The sequence below is a fragment of the Mesoplodon bidens genome (genome assembly GCF_964165515.1).
Source record: "Mesoplodon bidens genome assembly, chromosome: 5".
In the NCBI taxonomy this organism is placed as follows: domain Eukaryota; kingdom Metazoa; phylum Chordata; class Mammalia; order Artiodactyla; family Ziphiidae; genus Mesoplodon; species Mesoplodon bidens.
Window position 1 is genome coordinate 66,411,222 of NC_138161.1, and position 18,087 is coordinate 66,429,308.

Below are 18,087 nucleotides of genomic sequence, written 5' to 3' on the forward strand. Positions count from 1 at the left end.
ATGAGTCACGTAGTGACCGTCGAAGAACCCCAGGCCAAGCCGCAGGTGTCTCAAACCCGGTGCGGAGGGAGATCGGGGCCCTGGAGCAAAGTCTCTGCCAATCGAACATATGATTTCCTATACGGTAAGGGCGGCTCCAGACCTCCCTCCTGAGTTGCCGACTCCTGGGCCAGGTGGGACCTGGCCGGGGGCGCGGCGGACAAAAGACGAGCCTCAGGATGGATCCTTTGCCCGCGGTCGTCTTCTGTTGGGTGGGGGCAGCTCCAAGCCCCCGAGGTGGTGGTTCTCTCGCGGCGGGGGTGGGGTGTCTCGGAGACCGCAGGTGCGCTCTGCATCTCAGAGCACTGAGCCGGAACACCTGGCTCTTCTCCACCCTCTTTTTCTGATAATTTGCACAGCTTTAAGCAATCGTCCTGAATCCTGTTCCTGGCGTTCTGACTTGGAGATTCACTCAACACTACCTCATGCAAACTGCATAAAATGCCCAAAGAGAGTGCCTTTCCTGCTCCCATTCCCTGGGCAACTCCAAATTTGGCATTCTAGGTAAAGAAGGGCCAGTTTATCTCATCTTTGTTTTCAGGTTTCTCTTTTTTTTGCCGGTACGCGGGCCTCCCACTGCTGTGGCCTCTCGCGTTGCGGAGCACAGGCTCCGGACGCGCAGGCTCAGCGGCCATGGCTCACGGGCCCAGCCGCGGAGCGGCAAGCGGGATCCCCCCGGACCGGGGCACGAACCCGCGTCCCCTGCATCGGCAGGCGGACCCCCAACCACTGCGCCACCAGGGAAGCCCCAGGTTTCTCTCTCTCTCTCTTTTTTTTTTTGTAGTACGCGGGCCTCTCACTGTTGTGGCCTCTCCCGCTGCGGAGCACAGGCTCCGGACGCGCAGGCCCAGCGGCCATGGCTCATGGGCCCAGCCGCTCCGCGGCATGTGGGATCTTCCTGGACTGGGGCACGAACCCGCGTCCCCTGCATCGGCAGGCGGACTCTCAACCACTGCGCCACCAGGGAAGCCCAGGTTTATCTTCTTTTAAAGCTTATTCTTATCCATCAAAGTGTTGCTTATAAACTAGGTCCACTAGGTCCTTTGGGCCAGTAAAAGCCCCGGTTTATTTTAATGACCTGATTGTTCATTTATGTTCTGTCTCTTCTACTGGACCATAAGTTCCCTGAGTTCTTTAAGTTCTTGTTCTATACATTTTTGTAGCCTTCTCAGCACTTATTTCAGTGCTGGTACATATGTTAGGTGCTATGTAATTTATTATGAATTATTTGAATTATTGAATTTACTACTATAATAATTATAATCAGTAAAGCATGATTTTTTCCAGTTTTGCCCTGTCACCCTACTTTTTTTTTCGAAAATTTTGATTTATTTATTTATTTTTCTTTTTTCTTTATAACAAATTTAATCAGTTATACATATACATATGTTCCCATATCCCCTCCCTTTTGCGTCTCCCTCCCACCCTCCCTATCCCACCCCTCCAGGCGGTCACAAAGCACCGAGCTGATCTCCCTGTGCTATGCGGCTTCTTCCCACTAGCTATCTACCTTATGTTTGGTAGTGTATATATGTCCATGCCGCTCTTTCACTTTGTCACAGCTTACCCTTCCCCCTCCCCATATCCTCAAGTCCATTCTCTAGTAGGTCTGTGTCTGTATTCCTGTCTTACCCCTATGTTCTTCATGACATTTTTTTTTCTTAAATTCCATATATATGTGTCAGCATAGAGTATTTGTCTTTCTCTTTCTGACTTACTTCACTCTGTATGACAGACTCTAGGTCCATCCACCTCATTACAAATAGCTCAATTTCATTTCTTTTTATGGCTGAGTAATATTCCATTGTATATATGTGCCACATCGTCTTTACCCATTCATCCGATGATGGACACTTAGGTTGTTTCCATCTCCGGGCTATTGTAAATAGGGCTGCTATGAACATTTTGGTACATGTGTCTTTTTGAATTATGGTTTTCTCAGGGTATATGCCCAGTAGTGGGATTGCTGGGTTATATGGTAGTTCTATTTGTAGATTTTAAGGAACCTCCATACCGTTCTCCATAGTGGCTGTACCAATTCACATTCCCACCAGCAGTGCAAGAGTGTTCCTTTTTTTTCCACACCCTCTCCAGCATTTATTGTTTGTAGATTTTTTGATGATGGCCATTCTGACTGGTGTGAGATGATATCTCATTGTAGTTTTGATTTGCATTTCTCTAATGAGTAAAGATGTTGAGCATCCTTTCATGTGTTTGTTGGCAGTCTGTATATCTTCTGTGGAGAAATGTCTATTTAGGTTTTCTGCCCATTTTTGGATTGGGTTGTTTGTTTTTTTGTTATTGAGCTGCATGAGCTGCTTATAAATTTTGGAGATTAATCCTTTGTCAGTTGCTTCATTGGCAAATATTTTCTCCCATTCTGAGGGTTGTCTTTTGGTCTTGTTTATGGTTTCCTTTGCTGTGCAAAAGCTTTGAAGTTTCATTAGGTCCCATGTGTTTATTTTTGTCTTTATTTCCATTTCTCTAGGAGGTGGGTCAAAAAGGATCTTGCTGTGATTTATGTCATAGAGTGTTCTGCCTATGTTTTCCTCTAAGAGTTTGATAGTGTCTGGCCTTACATTTAGGTCTTTAAGCCATTTTGAGCTTATTTTTGTGTATGGTGTTAGGGAGTGATCTAATCTCATACTTTTACATGTCCCTATCCAGTTTTCCCAGCACCACTTATTGAAGAGACTGTCCTTTCTCCACTGTACATTCCTGCCTCCTTTATCAAAGATAAGTTGGCCATATGTCCGTGGGTTTATCTCTAGGCTTTCTATCCTGTTCCATTGATCTATCTTTCTGTTTTTGTGCCAGTACCATACTGTCTTGATTACTGTAGCTTTGTAGTATAGTCTGAAGTCAGGGAGCCTGATTCCTCCAGCTCCATTTTTTGCTCTCAAGATTGCTTTGGCTATTCGGGGTCTTTTGTGTTTCCATACAAATTGCGAAATTTTTTGCTCTAGTTCTGTGAAAAATGCCAGTGGTAGTTTGATAGGGATTGCATTGAATCTGTAGATTGCTTTGGGTAGTAGAGTCATTTTCACAATGTTGAATCTTCCAATCCAAGAACATGGTATATCTCTCCATCTATTTGTATCATCTTTAATTTCTTTCATCAGTGTCTTATAATTTTCTGCATACAGGTCTTTTGTCTCCTTAGGTAGGTTTATTCCTAGATATTTTATTCTTTTTGTTGCAGTGGTAAATGGGAGTGTTTCCTTGATTTCACTTTCAGATTTTTCATCATTAGTATATAGGAATGCCAGAGATTTCTGTGCATTAATTTTGTATCCTGCAACTTTACCAAATTCATTGATTAGCTCTAGTAGTTTTCTGGTAGCATCTTTAGGATTCTCTATGTATAGTATCATGTCATCTGCACACAGTGACAGCTTTACTTCTTCTTTTCCAATTTGGATTCCTTTTATTTCCTTTTCTACTCTGATTGCTGTGGCTAAAACTTCCAAAACTATGTTGAATAAGAGTGGTGAGAGTGGGCAGCCTTGTCTTGTTCCTGATCTTAGTGGAAATGGTTTCAGTTTTTCACCATTGAGGACGATGCTGGCTGTGGCTTTGTCATATATGGCCTTTATTATTTTGAGGAAAGTTCCCTCTATGCCTACTTTCTGCAGGGTTTTTATCATAAATGGGTGTTGAATTTTGTCAAAAGCTTTCTCTGCATCGATTGAGATGATCATATGGTTTTTCTCCTTCAATTTGTTAATATGGTGTATCACGTTGATTGATTTGCATATATTGAAGAATCCTTGCATTCCTGGAATAAACCCCACTTGATCATGGCGTATGATCCTTTTAATGTGCTGTTGGATTCTGCTTGCTAGTATTTTGTTGAGGATTTTTGCATCTATATTCATCAGTGATATTGGCCTGTAGTTTTCTTTCTTTGTGACATCCTTGTCTGGTTTTGGTATCAAGGTGATGGTGGCCTCGTAGAATGAGTTTGGGAGTGTTCCTCCCTCTACTATATTTTGGAAGAGTTTGAGAAGGATAGGTGTTAGCTCTTCTCTGAATGTTTGATAGAATTCGCCTGTGAAGCCATCTGGTCCTGGGCTTTTGTTTGTTGGAAGATTTTTTATCACAGTTTCAATTTCAGTGCTTGTGATTGGTCTGTTCATATTTCCTATTTCTTCCTGATTCAGTCTTGGCAGGTTGTGCATTTCTAAGAATTTGTCCATTTCTTCCAGGTTGTCCATTTGATTGGCATAGAGTTGCTTGTAGTAATCTCATGATCTTTTGTATTTCTGCAGTGTCAGTTGTTACTTCTCCTTTTTCATTTCTAATTTTATTGATTTGAGTCTTCTCCCTTTTTTTCTTGATGAGTCTGGCTAATGGTTTATCAACTTTGTTTATCTTCTCAAAGAACCAGCTTTTAGTTTTATTGATCTTTGCTATTGTTTCCTTCATTTCTTTTTCATCTATTTCTGATCTGATTTTTATAATTTCTTTCCTTCTGCTAACTTTGGGGTGTTTTTGTTCTTCTTTCTCTAATTGCTTTAGGTGCAAGGTTAGGTTATTTATTCGCGATGTTTCCTGTTTCTTAAGGTAGGATTGTATTGCTATAAACTTCCCTCTTAGAACTGCTTTTGCTGCGTCCCATAGGTTTTGGGTCGTTGTGTCTCCATTGTCATTTGTTTCTAGGTATTTTAAAATTTCCTCTTTGATTTCTTCAGTGATCACTTCGTTATTGAGTAGTGTATTGTTTAGCCTCCATGTGTTTGTATTTTTTACAGCTCTTTTCCTGTAATTGATATCTAGTCTCATAGCATTGTGGTCGGAAAAGATACTTGATACAATTTCAATTTTCTTAAATTTACCAAGGCTTGATTTGTGACCCAAGATATGATCTATCCTGGAGAATGTTCCATGAGCACTTGAGAAAAATGTGTATTCTGTTGTTTTTGGATGGAATGTCCTATAAATATCAATTAAGTCCGTCTTGTTTAATGTATCATTTAAAGCTTGTGTTTCCTTATTTATTTTCATTTTGGATGATCTGTCCATTGGTGAAAGTGGGGTGTTAAAGTCCCCTACTATGATTGTGTTACTGTTGATTTCTCCTTTTATGGCTGTTAGTATTTGCCTTATGTATTGAAGGGCTCCTATGTTGGGTGCATAAATATTTACAATTGTTATATCTTCTTCTTCGATCAATCCCTTGATCATTATGTAGTGTCCTTCTTTGTCTCTTCTAGTAGTCTTTATTTTAAAGTCTATTTTGTCTGATATGAGAATTGCTACTCCAGCTTTCTTTTGGTTTCCATTTGCATGGAATATCTTTTTCCATCCCCTTACTTTCAGTCTGTATGTGTCTCTAGGTCTGAAGTGGGTCTCTTGTAGACAGCATATATATGGGTCTTGTTTTTGTATCCATTCAGCCAGTCTGTGTCTTTTGGTGGGAGCATTTAGTCCATTTACATTTAAGGTAATTATCGATATGTATGTTCCTATTCCCATTTTCTTAATTGTTTTGGGTTCGTTATTGTAGGTCTTTTCCTTCTGTTGTGTTTCTTGCCTAGAGAAGTTCCTTTAGCATTTGTTGTAAAGCTGGTTTGGTGGTGCTGAACTCTCTCAGCTTTTGCTTGTCTGTAAAGGTTTTAATTTCTCCATCAAATCTGAATGAGATCCTTGCTGGGTAGAGTAATCTTGGTTGCAGGTTTTTCTCCTTCATCACTTTAATTATGTCCTGCCACTCCCTTCTGGCTTGTAGAGTTTCTGCTGAGAGATCAGCTGGTATCCTGATGGGGATTCCCTTGTGTGTTATGTGTTGTTTTTGCCTTGCTGCTTTTAATATGATTTCTTTGTGTTTAATTTTTGACAGTTTGATTAATATGTGTCTTTGGCGTATTTCTCCTTGGATTTATTCTGTATGGGACTCTCTGTGCCTCCTGGACTTGATTAACTATTTCCTTTCCCATATTAGGGAAGTTTTCAACTATAATCTCTTCAAATATCTTCTCAGTCCCTTTCTTTTTCTCTTCTTCTTCTGGAACCCCTATAATTCGAATGTTGGTGCGTTTAATGTTGTCCCAGAGGTCTCTGAGACTGTCCTCTGTTCTTTTCATTCTTTTTTCTTTATTTTGCTCTGCAGCAGTTATTTCCACTATTTTATCTTCCACCTCACTTATCCGTTCTTCTGCCTCAGTTATTCTGCTATTGATCCCATCTAGAGTATTTTTTATTTCATTTATTGTGTTTTTAATCGATGCTTGATTCATCTTTAGTTCTTCTAGGTCCTTGTTAACTGTTTCTTGCATTTTGTCTATTCTATTTCCAAGATTTTGTATCTGGGAAATAGAATCTTGGATCATCTTTACCATCATTATTCTGAATTCTTTTTCAGGTAGACTGCCTATTACCTCTTCATTTGTTAGGTCTGGTGAGTTTTTATCTTGCTCCTTCTCCTGCTGTGTGTTTTTCTGTCTTCTCATTTTGCTTATGTTACTGTGTTTGAGGTCTCCTTTTTGCAGGCTGCAGGTTCGTAGTTCCTGTTGTTTTTGGTGTCTGTCCCCAGTGGCTAAGGTTGGTTTAGTGGGTTGTGTAGGCTTCCTGGTGGAGGGGACTAGTGCCTGTGTTCTGGTGGATGAGGCTGGATCTTGTCTTTCTGGTGGGCAGGTCCACGTCTGGTGGTGTGTTTTGGGGTGTCTGCGGACTTTTTATGATTTTAGGCAGCCTCTCTGCTAATGGGTGGCATTGTGTTCCTGTCTTGCTAGTTGTTTGGCAACTACAGTGGGTGTCCAGCACTGTAGCTTGCTGGTCGTTGAGTGAAGCTGGGTGCTGGTCTTGAGATGGAGATCTCTGGAAGATTCTCGCCGTTTGATATTATGTGGAGCTGGGAGGTCTCTTGTGGACCAGTGTCCTGAAGTTGGCTCTCCCACCTCAGAGGCACAGCACTGACTCCTGGCTCCTCAATTTGGGATGATTTGTTGTCTATTCATGTATTCCACAGATGCAGGGTACATCAAGTTGATTGTGGAGCTTTAATCCGCTGCTTCTGAGGCTGCTGGGAGAGGTTTCCCTTTCTCTTCTTTGTTCTCACAGCTCCTGGGTCTCAGCTTTGGATTTGGCCCCGCCTCTTCGTGTAGGTCGCCGGAGGGCGTCTGTTCTTCGCTCAGACAGGACAGGGTTAAAGGAGCAGCCGCTTCGGGGACTCTGGCTCACTCAGGCTGGGCGGGAGGGAGGGGCACGGAGTGCCGGGCGAGCCTGCAGCGGCAGAGGTCGGTGTGACGTTGCACCAGCCTGAGGCGCGCCGTGCGTTCTCCCAGGGAAGCCGCCCCTGGATCCCGGGACCCCGGCAGTGGCGGGCTGCACAGGCTCCCGGAAGGGCGGTGTGGACAGTGACCTGCGCTCGCACACAGGCCCCTTGGCGGTGGCAGCAGCAGCCCCAGCGTCCCACGCCCGTCACTGGGCTCCGCGCTTTCAGTCGCGACTCGCGCCCGTCTGTGGAGCCCCTTTAAGCAGCGCTCTTAATCCCCTCTCCTCGCGCACCAGGAAACCAAGAGGGAAGAAAAACTCTCTTGCCTCTTCGGCAGCTCCAGAGTTTTCCCGGACTCCCTGCCGGCTAGCTGTGGCACATTAGCCCCTTCAGGCTGAGTTCTCGCCGCCAGCCCCAGTCCTCTCCCTGCGCTCTGACTGAAGCCCGAGCCTCAGCTTCCAGCGCCGCCAGCCCCGGCGGGCGAGCAGACAAGCCCCTCGGGCTGGTGAGTGCCGCTCGGCACCGCTCCTCTGTGCGGGAATCTCTCCGCTTTGCCCTACCCAGGTATGTGGGGAGTTTCTTGCCTTTTGGGAGGTCTGGGGTCTTCTGCCAGCATTCAGTAGGTGTTCTGTAGGAGTTGTTCCACGTGTAGCTGTATTTCTGGTGTATCCGTGGGGAGGAAGGTGATCTCCGCGTCTTACTCTTCCGCCATCTTACCCGGAAGTCCTCCTGTCACCCTACTTTTAACCACGTGGTATCTCCTCTCGGAATCCCAGGGTCTCCTTTGGATGGGAATCTTTAGGGCAGCCATTTCCTGGTGTTGGGAATGTGTAATGACTGCCTACATTTGTATAGTACTTTACAGTTAACACCATTCTTTTATAAATCTTACCTCACTTATATACAATTTTGCATTTAATTTGACTTTAATGCTTTGTATCTCTCAAGTGCCTCACTCGAAGTGCCCACAATACTTTGTCACTTCCCTGAATCTACATTTGTTGATGGACTAGTAGCTACACTACTGCCTTACTAATTAAAGTCTTTTAAATATGATATATTTTTCCCAGCTTCCAAAAATATTTTATAGTACTTCCTGGGTTTATCAAGAGCTCTTTCCTCCTTTCTTTCCCCCCAGAATCTGCAATTTATTATAGTTTTCCCAAAAAGTAATCATCATATTTTGGGGTTTGAAACACTTCCTCATCGTCACCATTACTTGGTTGTGACAACTTCCTGTGCTTCTTAGAATTATGTTTTCAATATGGGTAAATTGGCTGAGGGGCTCTTTCATGATTTTCATGGAAAAATTTCCCTCATTAAATTCATGGGCTTTTGATAACATTAGGCCTGGGAGCCGAAAGGATTGGTGTTCGAATCAACTGCCAATCAATAAGTTGCCAACTTCTTTATTTTTTAATAAATTTTTTAAAAGTATGGTTGATTTACAATACTGTGTTAGTTTCAGGTATACAGCAAAGTAGTTCAGTTATTTATATATATATAGTTCAGATTATTTTCCATTGTAGGTTATTATATTTAATTTACAGTAAATCCTTGTTGCTTATCTATTTTATGTATAGTAGTTTGTATCTGTTAATCCCATACTCCTAATTTATGCCTCCCACCTCCCTTTCCCCTTTGGTAACCATAAGTTTATTCTCTATGTCTGTGAGTCTGTTTTGTATGTAGATTCATTTGTATTATTTTTCAGATTCCCCATATAAGTGATATTGTATAATATTTGTCTTTGTCTGACTTACTTCGCCAAGTATAATATTCTCTAGGTTCATACATGTTGCTGCAAATGGCAATATTTCATTCTTTTTCTATGGATGAGTAAAAGTCCATTGTGTGTGTGTGTGTGTGTATATATATATATATAAATATATATATACCACATCTTCTTAAGCCAGTCATCTGCTGATGGGCACTGGGTTGCTTCCATATTTTGGCTATTGTAAATACTGCTGCTATGAGCATTGGGGTGCAGGTATCTTTTCAAATTAGAGTTTTCATTTTTTACAGATATATACCCAGGAGTGGGATTAGTGGATCATATGTTAGCTCTAGTTTTTTTTAAGGAACCTCCATACTGTTTTCGATAGTGGCTGCACCAATTTATACATTCCCACCAACACTGTAGGAGGGTTCCCTTTTTTCCACACCCTCTTAGGAATTTATTATTTATAGACTTTTTCATGATAGCCATTTTGACCACTGTGCGGTGATACCTCATGGTGGTTTTGATTTGCATTTTAGTCATGTTGAGCAATTTCTCATATGCTTCTTGGCCATCTGTATGTCTTCTTTGGAAAATGTCTATTTAGGTCTTCTGCCCATTTTTTATTGGGTATTTATTTATCTATCTATCTATTTATTTATTTATTGCCACGTTGGGTCTTCATTGCTGCATGTGGGCTTTCTCTCTTTGCAGCGAGCAGGGGCTACTCTTTGTTGCGGTGCGCAGGCTTCTCATTACGTTGGCTTCTCTTGTTGCGGAACATGGGCTCTTGGTGTGCGGACTTCAGTAGTTGCAGAACGTGGGCTCAGTATTGCGGCACGCAGGCTTTAGGGAACGTGGGCTTCAGTAGTTGTGGCACATGGGCTCAGTAGTTGTGGCTTACGGGCTCTGGAGTGCAGGCTCAGTAGTTGTGGCACACAGGCTTAGTTGCTCCACGGCATGTGGGATCTTCCCTGGACCAGGGGTCAAACCCGTGTCCCCTGCATTGGCAGGTGGATTCTTAACCACTGCGCCACCAGGGAAGTCCCCGTTTGTTTTTGATATTGAGTTGTGTGAGCTGTTTGTATATTTTGGTTATTAACCCTTTGTTGGTCACATTGTTTGCAAATATTTTCTCCCATTCCACAGGTTTTCTCAGTTTGTTGATGGTTTGCTTTACTGTGCAAAATCTTTTAAGTTGAATTAGGTGCCATTTGTTTATTTTTGCTTTTATTTCTTTTGCCTTGGGAGACTGATCTAAGAAAATATTGCTACAGTTTATGTCAGAGGATGTTTTCCATATGTTCTCTTCCAGGAGTTTTATGGTTTCATGTCTTATATTTAAGTCTTTAAATCATTTTGAGTTTATTTTTGTAAATGGTTTGAGGGAGTGTTCTAATTGCATTAATTTACATGTAGCTAGCTGTTCAGCTTTCCCAGTACCACTTGTTAAAGAGACTGTCTTTTCTCCATTGTATATTCTTGCCTCCTTTGTCATAGATTAATTGACCATAGGTACAGGGGTTTATTGCTGGGCTCTGTATTCTGTTCTGTTGATCTATATGTCTGTTTTTGTGCCAATACCATGCTGTTTTGATTACTGTAGCTTTGTAGAATAGTTTGAGGTCTGGAAGGGTTATGTCTCCAGTTTTGTTCTTTTTCCTCAGGATTGCTTTGACAATTCTGTGTCTTTTGTGGTTCCATATAAATTTTAGGATTATTTGTTCTAGTTGTGTGAAAAATGTTATGGGTATTTTGATAGGGATTGTATTAAATCTGTAGATTGCTTTGGGTAGTATGGCCATTTTAACAATATTGACTGTTCGACTCCAAGAGCATGGGATATCTTTCCATTTCTTTGAATCATCTTCAGTTTCCTTTATCAATGTTTTATGGTTTCCAGCATACAGGTCTTTTACTTCCTTGGTTAGGTTTATTCCTAGATATTTTTTCATTGATGCAATTTTAAATGGGATTTTTTAAAACTTTCTGATATTTAATTGTTAGTCTGAAGAAATGCAACAAATTTCTGTATATTAATCTTGTATCCTGCTACCTTGCTGAATTCATTTATTAGTTCTAATAGTTTTTGTATGGATACTTTAGTGTCTTCTATATAGAGTCTCATGCCATCTGCAAATAGTGACAGTTTTACTTCTTCCCTTCCAATTTGGATACTTTTTTATTTCTTTTTCTTGTCTCATTGCTATGGCTAGGGCTTCCAATACTATGTTGAATAGAGGTGGTGAGAGTGGGCATCCTTTTCTTGTTCCTGAATTTAGTGAGAAGGCTTTCAGCTTTTCACCATTGACTTTTATGTTGTCTGTGGGTTTGTGGTTTATTATGTTCAGATATGTTCCCTCTATACCCACTTTGGTGAGAGTTTTTATCATGAATGGATGTTGAATTTGGTCAAATGATTTTTCTGTGTGTATTGAGATGGTCATATGGTTTTTGTCTTTCCTTCTGTTAATGTGGTTTATCACATTGATTGATTTGTGTATGTTGAACCATCCTTGCTACCCTGGAATGAATCCAGCTTGATCATGGTGTACGATCCTTTTTATGTATTGTTGGATTTGGTTTGCTAATATTTTGTTGAGAATTTTTGTATCTATATTCATCAAAGATATTGGCCTGTAGTTTTCTTTTTTTGGTAGTGGCTTTTGTCTGGTTTTGCTATCAGGGTGATGGTAGCTTCACAGAATGACTTTGGGAGTGTTCCCTCCTCTTAATTTTTTGGAACAGTTTGAGCAGGATAGGTATAAATTCTTCTTTGTAAGTTTGGTAAATTCCCGAGTGAACTCATCTTGACCTGGACTTTTCTTTGGAGGGAGTTTTGTTTTGTTTTGTTTTTTAAGTAGAATTAATTTACAATGTGGAGGGAGTTTTTTTTTTTTTAATTACAGATTCTATTTCACCTCAACGATTGGTCTGTTCAAATTATCTGTTTTTTCTTGGCTCAGCTTTGGCAGGCTCTATGTTACTAGAAACTTGTTCATTTCTTCTAGGTTGTCCAATTTGTTGGCATATAACTGTTCATAGTATTGTCTTAAGGGTTTTTGTATTTATGTGGTGTCAGTTGGTATTTCACCTCTTTCATTTCTTATTTTATTTATTTGGGTCCTCTCTCTTTTCTTCTTGGTGAGCCTGGCTAGACGTTTGTCAGTTTTGTTCCTCCTTTCAAAACAAAAACAAAAACAAAAACAAAAAAACAGCACTTGGTTTTATTGATCTTTTCTATGGTTATTTTATCTCTATCTTATTTCCTCGCTGATCTTTATTATTTCCTTCCTTCTTCTGACTTTGGGTTTTGTTTGTTCTTCTTTTTCTATTTCCCCCCCCCCTGGTATCAGCTGTTTTCCTGTGGGCTTTTCCAAAAGCAGACCTTGAGGTAAACGTTCATAGGCTACTACTTTATTAAGAAGTACAATCCAAAAGAAACCAGAGATAGGGAAATGTGACTGAGACAGGGAATGTCAGAGAGAAAATAAAACCATGTGTTACCAGGGTGATTACCACAAAGTTTGTATCAAGTAAAAGTAAAACCATTTTTCTGAGAAGTGGTATGTGTTACTTTGCCTATCGATAATCCAGCCCTGGAGTGAAAGGAGAATTTACCTGCTGGCTTCTGTCTCTCTTTGGTTAAAACTTTGCTTTATGTATCCTCAGTAAGAGACATGTGAAGGTGATATGCATTTCCCATGGATATTCACGTCTCCAGGTCACAGAGAAAAACTAAGGGGAAGGTGAGGGACACTTGGTGCAGACATGAGGTAAAAAGACACTGGGCTGTGCCTGCTGCTTGGACTGCAGCTTGGTTGAGCCAAAACAGAAATTCTTGCTCTGGTTAGTTGGTAGGAAACAAGTTGGCAAGAGTTCCAGACATCTGCAAATTACAAGTTTATGAAATCATGTAAATGAAGTGGCTGATCCAAACATACCAAAACCAGAAACAAACAAAACAGCACTTCTCTTCCCCACACTATCCTGCCCTTTTTTTTTCTTTTTTTGTGGTACGCGGCCCTCTCACTGTTGTGGCCTCTCCCCTTGCGGAGCACAGGCTCCGGATGCGCAGGCTCAGCAGCCATGGCTCACTGGCCCAGCCACTCCATGGCCTGTGGGATCTTCCCAGACTGGGGCACGAACCCGTGTCCCCTGTATCGACAGGCGGACTCTCAACCACTGTGCCACAGGGAAGCCCTATCCTGCCCTTTTGATTATTACCTCCCAGAGGGAAAACTTTCAATTCTCATTAGCTCTTTCTTCTCGTATTTAGTAAAATATTCTCTTCATCTTTTCTTTTTTTTTTTTTTTTTTTTTTTTTTTTCTTTTTGCGGTATGCGGGCCTCTCACTGTTGTGGCCTCTCCCGTTGCGGAGCACAGGCTCCGGATGCGCAGGCCCAGCGGCCATGGCTCACGGGCCCAGCCGCTCCGCGGCATATGGGATCCTCCCTGACCGGGGCACGAACCCGTATCCCCTGCATCGGCAGGCGGACTCTCAACCACTGCGCCACCAGGGAGGCCCCCATCTTTTCTTTTTTTTAATTGGCCCTACATTTGTATTTAATTGAGTAATTGTAGCTACTTTAAGCAAATGAATTCCATGTTTTTTTTTTACATCTTTATTGGACTATAATTGCTTAACAATGGTGTGTTAGATTCTGCTTTATAATGGTGAATCAGTTATACATATACATATGTTCCCATATCCCCTCCCTCTTGCGTATCCCTCCCACCCTCCCTATCCCACCCCTTCAGGTGGTCACAAAGCACTGAGCTGATCTCCCTGTGCTATGCGGCTGCTTCCCACTAGCTATCTACCTTACGTTTGGTAGTGTATATATGTCCGTGCCTCTCTTTCGCTTTGTCACAGCTTACCCTTCCCCCTCCCCATATCCTCAAGTCCATTCTCTAGTAGGTTTGTGTCTTTATTCCTGTCTTACCCCTAGGTTCTTCATGACATTTTTTTTTCTTCTTAAATTCCATATATATGAGTTAGCATATGGTATTTGTCTTTCTCTTTCTGACTTACTTCATTCTGTATGACAGACTCTAGGTCTACCCACCTCATTACAAATAGCTCAATTTCATTTCTTTTTATGGATGAGTAATATTCCATTGCGTATATGTGCCACATCTTCTTTATCCATTCATCTGATGATGGACACTTAGGTTGTTTCCATCTCCAGGCTATTGTAAATAGGGCTGCAATGAACATTTTGGTACATGACTCTTCTTGAATTATGGTTTTCTCAGGGTATATGCCCAGTAGTGGGATTGCTGGGTCATATGGTAGTTCTATCTGTAGTTTTTTAAGGAACCTCCATAGTGTTCTCCATAGTGGCTGTACCAATTCACATTCCCACCAGCAGTGCAAGAGTGTTCCCTTTTCTCCACATCCTCTCCAGCATTTATTGTTTCTAGATTTTTTGATGATGGCCATTCTGACTGGTGTGAGATGATATCTCATTGTAGTTTTGATTTGCATTTCTCTAATGATTAATGATGTTGAGCATTCTTTCATGTGTTTGTTGGCAGTCTGTATATCTTCTGTGGAGAAATGTCTATTTAGGTCTTCGGCCCATTTTTGGATTGGGTTGTTTGTTTTTTTGTTATTGAGCTGCATGAGCTGCTTATGAATTTTGGAGATTAATCCTTTGTCAGTTGCTTCATTTGCAAATATTTTCTCCCATTCTGAGGGTTGTCTTTTGGTCTTGTTTATGGTTTCCTTTGCTGTGCAAAAGCTTTGAAGTTTCATTAGGTCCCATTTGTTTATTTTTTTTTATTTATTTTTTTTTTTTTGCTGTATGCGGGCCTCTCACTGTTGTGGCCTCTCCCGTTGCGGAGCACAGGCTCCGGACGCGCAGGCCCAACGGCCATGGCTCACGGGCCCAACCGCTCCACGGCATGTGGGATCTTCCCAGACCGGGGCACGAACCCGTGTCCCCTGCATCGGCAGGCGGACTCTCAACCACTGCGCCACCAGGGAAGCCCCATTTGTTTATTTTTGTCTTTATTTCCATTTCTCCAGGAGGTGGGTCAAAAAGGATCTTGCTGCGATTTATGTGATAGAGTGTTCTGCCTATGTTTTCCTCTAAGACTTTGATAGTTTCTGGCCTTACATTTAGGTCTTTAAGCCATTTTGAGCTTATTTTTGTGTATGGTGTTAGAGAGTGATCTAATCTCATACTTTTACATGTCCCTGTCCAGTTTTCCCAGCACCACTCATCAAAGAGGCTGTCCTTTCTCCACTATACATTCCTGCCTCCTTTATCAAAGATAAGGTGACCATATGTGTGTGGGTTTATCTCTGGGCTTTCTATCCTGTTCCATTGATCTATCTTTCTGTTTCTGTGCCAGTACCATACTGTCTTGATTACTGTAGTTTTGTAGTATAGTCTGAAGTCAGGGAGCCTGATTCCTCCAGCTCCATTTTTCGTTCTCAAGATTGCTTTGGCTATTCGGGGTCTTTTGTGTTTCCATACAAATTGCGAAATTTTTTGCTCTAGTTCTGTGAAAAATGCCAGTGGTAGTTTGATAGGGATTGCATTGAATCTGTAGATTGCTTTGGGTAGTAGAGTCATTTTCACAATGTTGAATCTTCCAATCCAAGAACATGGTATATCTCTCCATCTATTTGTATCATCTTTAGTTTCTTTCATCAGTGTCTTATAATTTTCTGTATACAGGTCTTTTGTCTCCTTAGGTAGGTTTATTCCTAGATATTTTATTCTTTTTGTTGCAATGGTAAAAGGGAGTGTTTTCTTGATTTCACTTTCAGATTTTTCATCATTAGTGTATAGGAATGCCAGAGATTTCTGTGCATTAATTTTGTATCCTGCTACTTTACCAAATTCATTGATTAGCTCTAGTAGTTTTCTGGTAGCATCTTTAGGATTCTCTATGTATAGTATCATGTCATCTGCACACAGTGACAGCTTTACTTCTTCTTTTCCAATTTGGATTCTTTTTATTTCCTTTTCTTCTCTGATTGCTGTGGCTAAAACTTCCAAAGTATGTCGAATAAGAGTGGTGAGAGTGGGCAACCTTGTCTTGTTCCTGATCTTAGTGGAAATGGTTTCAGTTTTTCACCATTGAGGACGATGTTGACTGTGGGTTTGTCATATACGGCCTTTATTATGTTGAGGAAAGTTCCCTCTATGCCTACTTTCTGGAGGGTTTTATCATAAATGGGTGTTGAATTTTGTCGAAAGCTTTCTCTGCGTCTATTGAGATGATCATATGTTTTTTCTCCTTCAATTTGTTAATATGGTGTATCACGTTGATTGATTTCCATATATTGAAGAATCCTTGCATTCCTGGAATAAACCCCACTTGATCATGGTGTATGATCCTTTTAATGTGCTGTTGAATTCTGTTTGCTAGTATTTTGTTGAGGATTTTTGCATCTATGTTCATCAGTGATATTGGCCTGTACTTTTCTTTCTTTGTGACATCCTTGCCTGGTTTTGGTATCAAGGTGATGGTGGCCTCGTAGAATGAGTTTGGGAGTGTTCCTCCCTCTGCTATATTTTGGAAGAGTTTGAGAAGGATAGGTGTTAGCTCTTCTCTAAATGTTTGATAGAATTCGCCTGTGAAGCCATCTGGTCCTTGGCTTTTGTTTGTTGGAAGATTTTTTATCACAGTTTCAATTTCAGTGCTTGTGATTGGTCTGTTCATATTTCCTATTTCTTCCTGATTCAGTCTTGGCAGGTTGTGCATTTCTAAGAATTTGTCCATTTCTTCCAGGTTGTCCATTTGATTGGCATAGAGTTGCTTGTAGTAATCTCTCATGATCTTTTGTATTTCTGCAGTGTCAGTTGTTACTTCTCCTTTTTCATTTCTAATTTTATTGATTTGAGTCTTCTCCCTTTTTTTCTTGATGAGTCTGGCTAATGGTTTATCAATTTTGTTTATCTTCTCAAAGAACCAGCTTTTAGTTTTATTGCTCTTTGCTATTGTTTCCTTCATTTCTTTTTCATTTATTTCTGATCTGATTTTTATAATATCTTTCCTTCTGCTAACTTTGGGGTGTTTTTGTTCTTCTTTCTCTAATTGCTTTAGGTGCAAGGTTAGGTTATTTATTCGCGATGTTTCCTGTTTCTTAAGGTAGGATTGTATTGCTATAAACTTCCCTCTTAGAACTGCTTTTGCTGCATCTCTTAGGTTTTGGGTTGTTGTGTCTCCATTGTCATTTGTTTCTAGGTATTTTTTAATTTCCTCTTTGATTTCTTCAGTGATCACTTCGTTATTAAGTAGTGTATTGTTTAGCCTCCATGTGTTTGTATTTTTTACAGATCTTTTCCTGTAATTGATATGTAGTCTCATAGCGTTGTGGTTGGAAAAGATACTTGATACAATTTCAATTTTCTTAAATTTATCAAGGCTTGATTTGTCACCCAAGATATGATCTATCCTGGAGAATGTTCCATGAGCAGTTGAGAAAAATGTGTATTCTGTTGTTTTTGGATGGAATGTCCTATAAATATCAATTAAGTCCATCTTGTTTAATGTATCATTTAAAGCTTGTGTTTCCTTATTTATTTTCATTTTGGATGATCTGTCCATTGGTGAAAGTGGGGTGTTAAAGTCCCCTACTATGAATGTGTTACTGTCGATTTCCACTTTTATGGCCGTTAGTATTTGCCTTATGTATTGAGGTGCTCCTATGTTGGGTGCATAAATATTTACAATTGTTATATCTTCTTCTTGGATCAATCCCTTGATCATTATGTAGTGTCCTTCTTTGTCTCTTCTAGTAGTCTTTATTTTAAAGTCTATTTTGTCTGATATGAGAATTGCTACTCCAGCTTTCTTTTGGTTTCCATTTGCATGGAATATCTTTTTCCATCCCCTTACTTTCAGTCTGTATGTGTCTCTAGGTGTGAAGTGGGTCTCTTGTAGACAGTATATATGTGGGTCTTGTTTTTGTATCCATTCAGCCAATCTGTGTCTTTTGGTGGGAGCATTTAGTCCATTTACATTTAAGGTAATTATCGATACGTATGTTCCTATTCCCATTTTCTTGATTACTTTGGGTTCGTTATTGTAGGTCTTTTCCTTCTGTTGTGTTTTTGCCTAGAGAAGTTCCTTTAGCATTTGTTGT

At 40.7% G+C, this 18,087-nt stretch overlaps 1 protein-coding gene across 1 annotated transcript in view; it reads left to right on the top strand.

Annotated features, from left to right (window-relative positions):
• CFAP91 (cilia and flagella associated protein 91) overlaps window positions 1–18,087 on the top strand; it is a gene marked incomplete at its 5' end in the record, with an annotated part of 161,206 nt that continues 143,119 nt past the window's right edge. Inside the window, one exon of the mRNA XM_081235477.1 lies at window positions 1–124. Within this exon, the coding sequence (XP_081091603.1) occupies window positions 1–124 (124 nt within the window). The remainder of the gene's footprint in view (window positions 125–18,087) is intronic.